General features: G+C 39.2%; 1 protein-coding gene across 1 annotated transcript; it reads left to right on the top strand.

Annotated features, from left to right (window-relative positions):
• Positions 1 to 10,631: 10,631 nt before the first annotated feature.
• On the top strand, positions 10,632 to 12,032 carry LOC105986989 (DDB1- and CUL4-associated factor 12-like protein 2). Its single transcript, XM_013018122.1, has one exon. It carries the CDS (start codon positions 10,632 to 10,634, stop codon positions 12,030 to 12,032), a length of 1,401 nt encoding a protein of 466 aa, XP_012873576.1.
• Positions 12,033 to 12,832: the final 800 nt, after the last annotated feature.

The following is a 12,832-nucleotide window of genomic DNA, read 5'->3' on the forward strand; positions in this document are numbered from 1 at the left end:
AATATTGTATTTATGTAGTATGCATACATTCCTTCCATAATTAATTCAATTAGCTTTTAAAATAAAGTTTCAAAAAATCAGGATAAAGAAAGTGGTAAATCAATATCGTTGTAATGATTAATTGTATATTTGTTATTTTGCTACATAACAATCTAGTAGAAAATGGTAACAAACTATGACCACATATTATACATATATATCGAGGAATCTTTCAGACACTGGGTCTTCTAAGAATCATAGAGTATGTATGTACAATCACCATTTGATCAATGAAGTTACTGAGGTTTGAAAAATTGTCTTGCTGTCTTGCTGACAGATCTCAGGAGGCTGAGATCTGAGGATCTCGGTTCAAAGCCAGCCCAGGCAGGAAAAGCTGTGAAACTCTTATCTCCAATAAACCACCAGAAAACCCAAAGTGGCACTGTGGCTCAAATGGTAGAGCTCTAGCCTTGAGCTGAAGAGCTGAGGGACAGTGCCCAGGCCCAGAATTCAAACCCCATGACTAACAACAACAACAACTACAACAAAAACTGTCTTGCCCACATGTCATAAAACTTTCAAATAGAAACACAATTCAAACCAAGGACTCTCTGACTTCACAGTCTATTCTCTGATTATAGTTATAATTAAAATGGGAAAATATAATAATTTCATAGAGATAAAGGATTTGGAATTAAATATAAAACTAATTTTCTCTGTGACATTGTACAAAAGGACATTGAGCAGTATGTGGCAAATTGTCCTTTATAACACATTTATAATGAGTGCAAAAAGCATACTCCTAGACTTATTTTGATATTTTCAATGACCTCTTAGAATCACTTAAAGAACAACTTTAAAGTAAAACTAATTCAGTATACACTGAGATAATAAGATGCTTTGCTATAGTGCCATAAGTTGATTTAAGAACAAAAGTGAGAGTATGCAAATCAGGCCTCACAATGCTGGCAATTATTTTATATTACCATGGTTTGGACAGAAATCAATTTGCCCATTCAGAAAATGTGTATGAGTTATTAATGTGTTAGGTACTGGACTAAGTTTGGGGTCTCAAATATATTTTTAAAAATTTAGATCAGAGGACATTAGTTTAGAATAAGACAAGAAAAACATTGCAATTATATGAATTGATTGCTTTAACAAACGCATGTATATATTGGACAAAAGAGAATGCCTTTAAATTTGTGTGGTGGAATTAAATGAGTAGTCATAGCAGGAGTTTTTGAGGTAAGACAGGGATAGTTACAAACTGGACAGATGGATAAGGAGATGGTAAAATGAGTTTCACTAGATTTAGCTTAAAAATCTATAGGTAAATACATTGGTGTGCCAGGTGTTGGCGGCTCACATCTGGATTCCTAGATACTCAGGAGGCTGAGATCTGAGGATCACTCTTCAAAGCCAGCCCAGGAAGGAAAATCCTTGAGACTCTTATTTCCAACAAACCACCAGAAAACCAGAAGTGACACTGTGGCTCAAATGGTAGCATTCTCACCTTGAGCTGAAGAGCAGACAGCTTCCAGGCCCAGAATCCAAGCCCCATGACCACAAAAAATACATTGGGTGATGTGCAAGTATACACAAATGTATTAAGTGAAATATGGCATATTCAAGACCGAATTCTAATAGTGGAATTCTTTAGAAAGACAAAGTCATAGTTCAGCAAAATAAAACACAAGGAAGAGGGTCCTGAAAAAGGTTAGGGTGGTGTCAAGGGGAAAAGGAGTGAGCAAATGAAGAGAAGAAGGGGAGAATAAAGTCAAGAATCCAAGGCATATACTACAAAGTTAACAAAAGTGAGGGAAAGGGTTTGTAGGGAGTGGTGGGTGAGACTGTTGAAAGGGGTGATATTGATCAAGACATATTCTATTTGTATTTTGTTAAATGGCATCTTCTTTGTATAATTAATATAAGTTTTTAAAAGGGAGCTTCATATAGAGGCACTTCAGTTCTTTTCTTAGGTGAGATAGTGGTAGTCTGTGTTGCACGTTATGGACAGATCTGTGGGAAATGAAAAGCCAGATCCTTAGTGATAGCTACTACAATTAAGTTTTTTGCTAATGTATATTTGTCATTGATAAATAGTTAAATTTTTCAGTGATAAATTGAGGCAAAAGAGAGGACAAGTACGTTGGATAAAGGTTCATCCATTTTGATTCTTTATTTTGTTCAGTCCTTGTTATCAAATGCCAGACTATATTAATGCAGCAAATTACCATCTTAGTTAACTTGAAAAGCATGACTAGTATCCTTATCTCATAAAAAAACAGCATACTTCCTTATCACCAATAGTGTCTGTCACAGTTCCTGTGGATGAAGCCTTGTGTTTAAGAAGTACATTCAGACCAATTTCAATGTTCTTGGGCAAACATTACCATTGGACTTCTGAGTTCTAGCAGAGCATAACAAAGATGAATTTAGTTGAGAAAATAATCAAAATTATAGTTACTAGGTACTTTCTGTGAAGGTTAAAAACCCATGTGAAGTTTGATACAAAGTAACATTTTCTCACTGCTTTCTTTCTTACAGTGTATTAGTTTCTAAATGCTTCCCATGGTGTGAAGTAACAGAATGAGTTACCAAGCTTCTAGAAATTGACCAGTTGAACTATAACAAGACAGTTGTATAAAACAATGGGTTTATAACAATAGTCTACAAATAATTATACATTGCAAAATATCTAGATAAGTGTTTGAGGTTCCCATAAAATGTGTTTAGGTAAAAATGTCAGTTACTCTGATTTGATAATTATGCATTAGATACATGCATTAAATTACAATTACTTTACCACCTTCATTACTACATATATTGAATAACAAGTAAAACAGTATTCTTTCAGCAGATTTTTGCAGTCTACTTAGACTAATACATGGAAATAAAATATCCATTTTTGATAACCACTAAATTCAGTTTCTACTTATAACTCTACTACCCTGCCATAGCTTGAGTTATGAGGACAGACAGATGGAAGTTGGTAGCAGTCCTATGTCATCTGCAGTAGATGTCTTCACAGCTGAAAGGGAACATAGCAGTGGTTGACAGTAGAGTATTGTGCTTCCAATCTACTTACATAATGCTTTCTGGGACTGTTTATGACAACAGTCATCCCAAAAGATTAATAAGAATAGAAGACTAACATCTTAGAAAAAGGAGTAAATTGTATTTTGAATAGATGCAGAGACAATCATATCTAATGTACCTGAAGAACAAACACTACAATAAACCATATGTTGAGTAAGACTGTTCTTTATAATCTCTGTTACATGAAGAAGTTGTAAGCCAAATAGCATGAACAATTTCATGTACCAGTTAAAGATCCAGGATCTAAAATATTTTGTTCAACAAATATTGCAAGACTAATTCTATAGTGGACTAAATACAAGTATAATGTACACTTCAATAGACTTCATGTAGTATTTTTTAGTCTATTAGTGAATAAATGTCTTAAATAGAGAGCCAGAGAAATTACTATGAATTGTTATGTTAGAAAGGGTATGAAACTACTTTAAAATAAAATGATCACATTTTAGTAAGGGAATACTTGTCTGGCCTATTGTAAGTATTAAAGATGTTTTTTTTCCCAAGAAATTGATGTTACCCAAAATCTGAAGTATAAGGAGTTAAAAACTTAGGTATCTGGGAATAGAAGAAAATGGCAGAAAGATTTCAGAATGCATTCCAGACCCAGAGAAAAGCATGTGAAAAGTATCTGAAACATAAAGTTATAAAACACTACTGATAAAATTCAAAGTTCTAGTGTGGCTGAAGAAAGAAAACCACCACAAAGGAAAAAATATGACATAGAGCACATTTTAAATCATATTGAGCCTGATAGGCAATAGTTGAGTTTATTCTATGACAATAAGCAAGTGATGAGTTGTTTAAACACTTGTGATGACATAGCAGATTTTCATTTGAAAATCATTCTTTTGACCATGGTATGTAGAACTGAATGAACAAGGCCAAGAGTGATTAGAGGAAAATCATTTATCAGACTGTGGCAGTTGTCCAGTCCATACCAACATTGATTTAGAGGAAGGATTTGTCAGCGGAGATACTGAGAATGAAATTGAAACTATTAAATATAGACATTGGAAGTGAAGATCAGCAGGACATTTGTCTGAGATAATTATTGGGAATCAATTTGTAAATTGAAATGTTTGTGTTTTTTATGACGATGTAAATGATTAAATTTCATAAATATACCTTCTTAAATCAAGAACCTGAACTTATACATGGTGGATTTGAAATTATGTTTTGATATCTAAGATGCCAAGTAAGAAGCTGGACACATAAATTTAGGATAAAGATAAAAACTAGGAAGGGTTGGCACAGATTTGTAGCTAGAGATAAACTGATATGAAATGTACAGAAACAATTATTCAGAGAGTAGATCCAGTTAAAACACTGTAGAGCATGGAATAGAGTGGTTTCTTAAGGAGCTTCATATGCATAATCTCATTGAGAAATTCCTTTATGCACCTAGCTGATAAAAAGAAGCATGGTTCAAGTCTAATGTTCAATCACTTTGATTCAACTTCACTCCTACCAATGTGTAAGAAATGCCCTAAACCAGAGGGGGAGAAGGATTGGGATTGGGGGGGGGAGGGGGGAGGCTGGGAAGGGATCTGAAGGGTAAACAAAGGAGGAGGCTGCAATGCTTGGTAAGAAATGTACGCATTATCCTGCCCATGTAATTGTAACCCCTCTGTACAGTATGTTCACAAATAAAATAAATTAAAATTAACAAAAAAAGAAATACCCTAAACCAGAGATTAATTCTTTTTCAGGTACATGTTTACATCAACAGCTATTAGTAGAAACACAAATCTGGCTGCTTCACAGAATGTTCCCCTCTGGAGTCCTCTTGCTGGTCTACTAACATGATGTAAATTTATTTCTACAACACATTTTTTGTTAATACTACAGGGAGGTGCCAAAACAGACTCAAATGAGTAGACATTTAGTTAATTCCTCAAATAATGTATTCCTATGTGTAATAAGCTTCCAGTAATAGAGAACCAGTGTTTTCTGTAGTGGGCAATGGAAAAAATCCCCACTAAAAGGGATACCAAATTGTCTTTCAAAGTTAAGGACAGAAAGGAGAGAAGGAAAGAAAAATTTATTACACATTTACAATTTGTTAGATGTTGTCACCACTATATGTGTGTGATGTACAAAAACTATATTTGTGTTTACATAAATATATTCATTTAATCATCAACATGATCCTATGCTACAAGTCTATTATTATAGTTATTTTTACACAAAGGAATAAAAGAAAAGTAAATACAACCGTGGCTCTCTTCCAAGACCAGAAACCCACATAACAAACATTCAAATCATTTCATCTGGCTTCACAGTCTACTGTTTTTACCTAGAGTACTGTTGTATCTCCTGTGAAACAGACCTAACACTCCATCTATCTTCTCATGAAACAAAGAACATTTCTTTCTGCAATGAAGATGGGAAAAAATAGAGGTCACAGAGTCAAAACTGTCTATGTGAGAAATCTTTCCTGTCTTACCTCATTCAACACCATATGCCTTTGGCCATACAAAAGGTAGGGAGAAAGGTAGCTGCTGAGTCATCTATAGGAACTTCTGCATCATGAGGTCTGGAAGAAGCCTCACATATGAAAACAAACCAGAATCACAGTTGCTTATCTTAGTAGATTTGACAGAATCACAGCTTGAAATGATATGACTGCATTATAATTAGAGATTAAGTGAAAATGTATTCAATTTAATCATTCCAGAATAATTTGCCTTGAGTCTGGTGTAAATAACAGGGTACCATTAGTATATATTATTATAAAACAAGTCTTAGTAAAAATGTTTATTTTTTGAGTATCTTATATTTCACACATGTTGGTAAAGACAAGCAAGAACTATACATACATACATATGTAGAGAAGAGGTCATAAAATTTGGCAAGGAATTATACACATTATACACTATATATTATATATATTATACACTATATATATATATATATATATACACACACACACACACATATATATGAAATCACATTTCTGAAGGCAAAGGCCTTTCTACAAGATTCTGCTTCAATTTGTGAAGCTTGTATTTACAGGCAACATCTACTATGTTTTTGAGACAATTTTAGTTTCAAATCTAAATGTAGTAATATACCCAATGTAGTTTTAAAATTACTTAAGTAATGTGTCATCTACCATAACTAATTTTAAGTAGATAATCTAACTTGGTCATTAAATAGTCACTTCATTCTTTATATATTACAAAGAGGGAGAGACATCTGAGAAAGTTTTCTGGAAAGATAAAAACAAATATATAGACCAAACAATATAAATAATAATGTTTAATAATATCTTTGGGAAACAGACATGTAGGTTTTGATGCAATAATATACACATCTGTGTATGTATATAAAATTAAAAATGTAGCCAGGTGCCAGTGGCTTATGCCTGTAATCCTAGCTACTCAGGAGGCTGAGATCTGAGGATCACTATTCAAACCCAGCCCGGACAGGAAAGTCTGTGAGACTCTTATCTCCAATAAACAACTAGAAAACCGGAAGTGGAGTTGTAGCTCAAGCAACAGAGCTCTTGCCTGGAACTGAAGAGCTAAGGGACAGAGCCCAAGCCCAGAGTTCAAGCCCCACGACTGACAAAAAATAAAATAAAATAAATTAAATTAAAAATGTGACTTTATTACAATTCAATTAAAATCCTTCAGTTTCTCCATATCAAGTACTTTGATTTAAAACATTTATTTGGGGGTTGGGAAGGTAGCTCAGTGGGAGAGTGCTTGCCTCGCATGCATGAGGCCCTGGGTTCAATCCCTCAGCCCCACATAAGCAGAAAAAGCCTGAAGTGGTGCTGTGGCTCAACTGATAGAGTGCTAGACTTGAGTTGAAGAGATGAGGGACAGCACAGATCCAGAGTTCAGGTCCCATGACTGACAAAAAAAAAAGTACCAGTGGGGTTCAACAGAACAGTTGATCCATGATTGCAGAGAAAAAAAATAGATTTATAAATGATTTACTCCATGATTACAACTATATTATTATGCAAAAGAAGTAAAAACATTCATGAATCTCTTCAATCACTTACAAAATGATGAAAATTTTAAATATAAATGTAATAAGGAGAAGCATGAAGCATCCCTAAAACCAGTCCCATAAGATATCATCCAATGGAGAATTGGTAACTGAAATCAGGTGAAAGATGGGCTAATTTGAAGCAAAAGAACACAAAGACACTGGTAAGACTGATACAATTTTACTCTCATAGTCACAGTGGCCTTGAGAAATAAGACAAGAAAGGAGTGGAGGCCCAGAAGTGTACACAGATTCCTGAAATTTTTATCACTTTGTTATTACATCTGCAACATCAACAATAAATACTGTGTTTATGGCAATACACACCAGAAAACACTGTGTTCTTCTAAAACTAGGAGCAATCAAAAAGTACAGACAGAAATTCAAAATTGCAAGTTTATATATGCAACTTTTCATATCTGAACCTCACTTGCCTTTCTTCTTTGTGGACATTGTTTCACATCATCACATGCTCAGGGAAATTTGAAAACAGAATTTTCAAGTTAGATGAACACATTTCATTTAGCAATATAAAATAGTAATCTGAATATGGAGAAACACATCATGATAGCTAAATATTGAATATTTATATTAGAAAGGTACAAAAAATTTTATGGTTATTTTTACCAACAATGAAATTTATATATATATATATATATATATATATATATATTCTAGTCAGGTGTTGTTGGCTCATTCCTGGAATTCTAGTTACTTAGTAGACTGAGATATGAGGTGTTCAAGCAATGCAGTGTAGGAAAGCCTATGAGACTCTTATCTCCAATAGAGTGCTACCTTTGAGCCAAAGAAGCTTAGGGACAGGCCCTCAGTTTAAGACCCAGGACTGGCACACACACACACACACACACACACACACACACACACACACACAGAAAAACCCACCCTAAATGTGACAACATAGTCCAATTTATATGTATTATATGGTTCTCAAGAGAAAGAAACAAAAAATCATTTATTGAGTAATATAGGAGTAATTCACAAAGGTGTTATATTCAGATAGGGATTCTCATTAACTTGTGTGTAGTAGCTCTGATCATAGAAGCGTTGGCAACCTTTCTCAGCAGATTCTCTTATCTTAAAAAGATGAAAGAGAAATAAAATCCACCTTTTAAAATTATCGTGACATTAAATTTACACAAATCAGGCTGGGAAGTTGGCTTAGTGGTAGAGTGCTTTCCCGGTATGTATGAAGCCCTTGGTTCGATTCCTCAGTACCACATAAACAGAAAAAGCTGGAAGTAGTGCTGTGGCTCAATTGGTAGAGTGCTAGCCTTGAGCAAAAGAAGCTCAGGGACAGTTCCCAGGCTCTGAGTTCAAGTCCCAGTACTGGCAAAAGAAAGAAAATTACACAAATCATTTAGCATTTCACCAGTCTTCCAGTACATGGCTCAAATAGGTTTTATTAAATATTTGCTTATTATTTGTTTTTACAAATGGAATATGTATATGCAATTATACAATCAAACAGACTGATAGATCTTAAAACTTACAGCATATTTTGATCTAACACAACAGGAAAATCTATGCCATGAACTCTTACATATTATCTATTTTCTCAGCAGACATTCTACCAACTTTAATCTTACAATTAGCATATAAACATTGAAAAAACTTACAGTAGTAATATCACTTGTAATGAATTAGATACTATTTTTCTCTTGACTCTCCTGTGGCTATGACAGACTATACACGTGGGGAGGGAAATTAACAGGGTTGGGCATCTACATGCAGCAATTGAACTGTATTGGTGAGATGAACTAATGGATTTTGTGCCTGGAGTTGCAAAACTTGAAGTAAGTTTGCAAGAGGAGTGAAGCCTGAGAACCATAGAAAAAGGGCAGCAACAAAAAGCTTCAAAATTTCCTCTGTTGATTAGAACAGTTAATTCACACTGGCTAACACATCAAGTAAGTCAGCAGACATTTTTCTGAAGGAGAACTGATTTTACAAACCTTTGGTATGGGCCATAAGCCTCATAATAGAATGTTAACTAAGCATGCCTCCGTGTAGATCTGCCACCACTTTAGCCGTCTTGAAGATATCAAGCTTATGTGGTGTAGCTGACTCTTGAGGCTGAGAAGCCCAGGCCTGAAATGTCTATACCCTCTCCTTTGTGTTCCAGTTACTCGTCTGGAAAGTTCTTCCTCAGTAGAGGAGAAACAATAGAAATCCTGTATGTTCCTCAGGGTCCCAAGACCTTAGAGGACCTTTCTGCTGCATCTCCTTCCACTGGTCTTGTGGACAGAAAGTTCTTTCTGGGACCTCTTCCTCTCTCCATCTCACCATCAATCCAGAGTGTTGAGCTTCGACAGATGTCACTGCCATAGAGGAACATATTTCTCTACACTCCTCCTAACCCCACACTCTCACCCACATCACTGTTGCAGCTTTTTTAAGTCCTGAGGCTGCTTCTGACCAAAATGTTCCCCTGCTGAAACCTGCCTGGAAGTGCTGCAGGCTATCATCTACTAGTCAGCTTTTGAATGACATCATCCAGAGATTAAAGCAAAGGAGCTCAGGGACCTCAATTTCAGAAGTGGAAAAGACATAGGAGGAGGAGGAGGAAGAGGAAGAGAAGGACGAGGGATAGAGAGAGAGAGACAGAGACGGACAGAGAGAGACCGAGAGAGAAAGAGAGAGCAAGAGAAAGAGACAGAGAGAGGGGTGGGGGAAGGAAGAAGGAAAAAGGAGGAGGAGGGAAACAAATTACATTTGTTTCAAATTCACCAGTAGAGGGGCTCACAGAAGGGAACTAGCCCAAAGGGGTCTCCTTGTCTCTTGCAAACATTCCCTTAGTCAAGCTGTCCCCGGATGACACCAAGTACATATTTGTTTCTACTACAGATCCTGGTCAAAGTTCCTAATTTTTTTTTTAATTTTAAATTTCTGATTTTATTCCAGTAGGGATTTTTAAGGCTATTTGCTGTTATTATGGTGGGGAAAGGCCTTGGGTTGGATATTGGGGAGCCCAGAGCGCTGGCACTTGATGACTTTCCCCAGTTTCTCATGTTCACCCATCTGGCCATCCCCCTGTCTTTCCTCCCTACCCCCACCCTGCCCTGTGTGCTTTACCCAGCACCCCACTCCCGCCTGTCAGTCCCTCCCACTGCCTCCTCCTCTCACCCTCAGGTCCCCTGCATAGTCCTCGCTCTCCACAGACTTTCCCAGCACCTCCCAGACGACCGCACTTCCCGCCCTCGCCTAGGTCCGCGCTGCAGCCTCCACTTTCGCCGCTGAGTCCCGGCTTCAGGCTCCACTCTCGCCGCCGGGTCCGCCCGCGCTCCACTCCTTCCAACCAAGCTTCCTACACGGGGCCCCACCGCTTTTGCCTCCTTTGCCACCAACGCATCTCAGACTCAGTAGACCCGCTGTCCCGCGATCAACAGACCTCCTGGCCATTGAGACTCCGTAGTCCAGGGTGACGCGGGCAAGCCGCCATCCTCGTCGCCGCCACGGCTAACACGGGTGCCACGCGCCGTCGCCGCCGCCGCGCAGCAGCAGCAGCTGCCGCCCGCCCGCCGCCCACCATGGCCCCACAGCAAACAGGTAGCAGCAGGAAGCGGAAAGCAACCGCGATCGAGGCGGGAGCCGGGTGCTCCTCTTCATCGCTGGGCTCCGGGGCGGTGGGCCAGGGAGAAGGACCGGTGGTGGCTAAGCGGCAGAAGCGACAGGAGGTGCGGCGCTCGCTGGTGCACTACCTGAAACACCGCGAGGTGGGCGCGCGGGGCTTCGCCAAGGTTCAGGGCTTCGAGAGCAGCATGAGTGGCTACGTGGTGCAGAGGCTGCCCGAGATGCTGCGCGAACGCCAGCTGTTCCTGGGCACCCTGAACAAGGTGTTCGCCTCTCAGTGGCTGAATGCCAGGCAGGTGGTGTGCGGCACCAAGTGCAACACGCTTTTCGTGGTGGATGTGCATTCGGGCCACATCACGCACCTCCCACTGCTGCAGGATAAGAACTCCAATATGGCCCAGGACCAAGCCACCTGTGGCATCCATGCCATAGAGCTGAATCCTTCCAAGACTCTTTTGGCCACGGGGGGTGAAAACCCCAACAGCCTGGCAGTCTACCAGCTGCCCACTCTCGACCCTGTGTGCCTCGGTGACCGCCAAGGTCACAAGGACTGGATCTTCGCCATCGCCTGGATGAGTGACACTGTGGCTGTGACTGGGTCCCGGGATGGCACCGTGGCTCTCTGGCGGGTGGACCCTGACCTGGTCAATGACAACGTGGCCTGGTATGGTGATGAAGAGATTCCCACGTATACCCACATCCATCCTAGGGATGTGGAAGCCATCCCCAGAACCACCACCAATCCAGGGAATCAAAAGGTGAGAGCCCTGGCTTTCAGTGGTAGAAACCAGGAGCTGGGAGCAGTGTCCTTGGATGGGTATTTCCACCTGTGGAAAGCCCGAAGCAACCTGTCCCGGCTGCTCTCCATCAGATTGCCATACTGCCGAGAGAACGTGTGTCTGACTTATTGCAATGACTTGTCTTTATACGGGGTGGGCTCCCAGTCTCATGTCTCTTTCCTAGATCCACGGCAACGCCAGCAGAACATCAGACCCTTGTGTTCCCGAGAGGGTGGCACAGGTGTGCGCTCATTGAGCTTCTACCAAAACATCATCACTGTGGGCACAGGCCATGGTGCTCTGCTTTTCTATGATATCCGTGCCCAGAAATTCTTAGAGGAGAAGTCATCAGCTAGTCCAGACTCCTTTCCTAGACCTGCAGGAAGAAAGCTGAAACTCACCTGCGGCAGAGGCTGGCTCAACCACGATGACCTCTGGGTAAACTACTTTGGTGGCATGGAGGAATTCCCAAATGCACTGTACACCCACTGCTATAACTGGCCAGAGATGAAGCTCTTCGTGGCTGGGGGCCCACTTCCTTCAGGCCTCCACGGGAACTATGCAGGCCTCTGGAGCTAAGGATGACTGCCTCCTCATCAAAGGACACAGATTTACCTTTTAGATTAGCCTCACTTTCCTCTTGATGCACTTGTGGGTTTTTTTTTTTTTGGTAACACTGTGTGTTTGTCTTTTGTTTTCCAGGGAGAATTGGCTCAACCTAGTATATTAGGCACAGAGAAAGGAGAGAAGAGAGGTGAGAGGGAGAAACAGGGAGGGAGAGAGAGTCAGCGACAGGAGAGAACAAATAGTCATGTTGGCAATCAAAACTTGGCTTTCATATTTTTCACCATCTTCTCCCCAAGGAGAAGAAATAAAGAATTCCTGATAAGTATAAATTGTTTCATTTTTTTTTCTGAGTGACATACACCTGCTCTTTCTTTAAGCTATTGCAGTCCTGTTCATAATACAATTTAGTACTTTACTTTTACTAGTATTCTAATAATATGTCCAGGTCTTCTATACATTTCAAATGTGCGGATTTTTTAAAATGTGTGTATAAAAGTGTCTTTTGGGATTGTCTGAGAAGCCCTACGCCATTTATAGCCCTACTCTAGAAAATGCAATCCTAAAGTGTTACAATTAGGGAAGTGTTTGGGTGTAGGAAGGTCAGCATATCTTCTTTGAATATCTTTGGGCATTAAATATTTTTGAAGTATATTACCTTGGTTGAAGAACTTTATAATGAAATTTATACTGTTATAGTGTTAATCAACTATTTTAATTATTTAGCAAATCTTGAGCACCATCCTCAGGCCCTAAGTCTTCTGTATAAAGCTGCTCCTTTCCTGGATAGCATTCATGCTACAGAACTTTATAAC

Source organism: Dipodomys ordii, unplaced genomic scaffold (assembly GCF_000151885.1).
Source record: "Dipodomys ordii isolate 6190 unplaced genomic scaffold, Dord_2.0 Scaffold38, whole genome shotgun sequence".
NCBI classification, from domain to species: Eukaryota; Metazoa; Chordata; class Mammalia; order Rodentia; family Heteromyidae; genus Dipodomys; species Dipodomys ordii.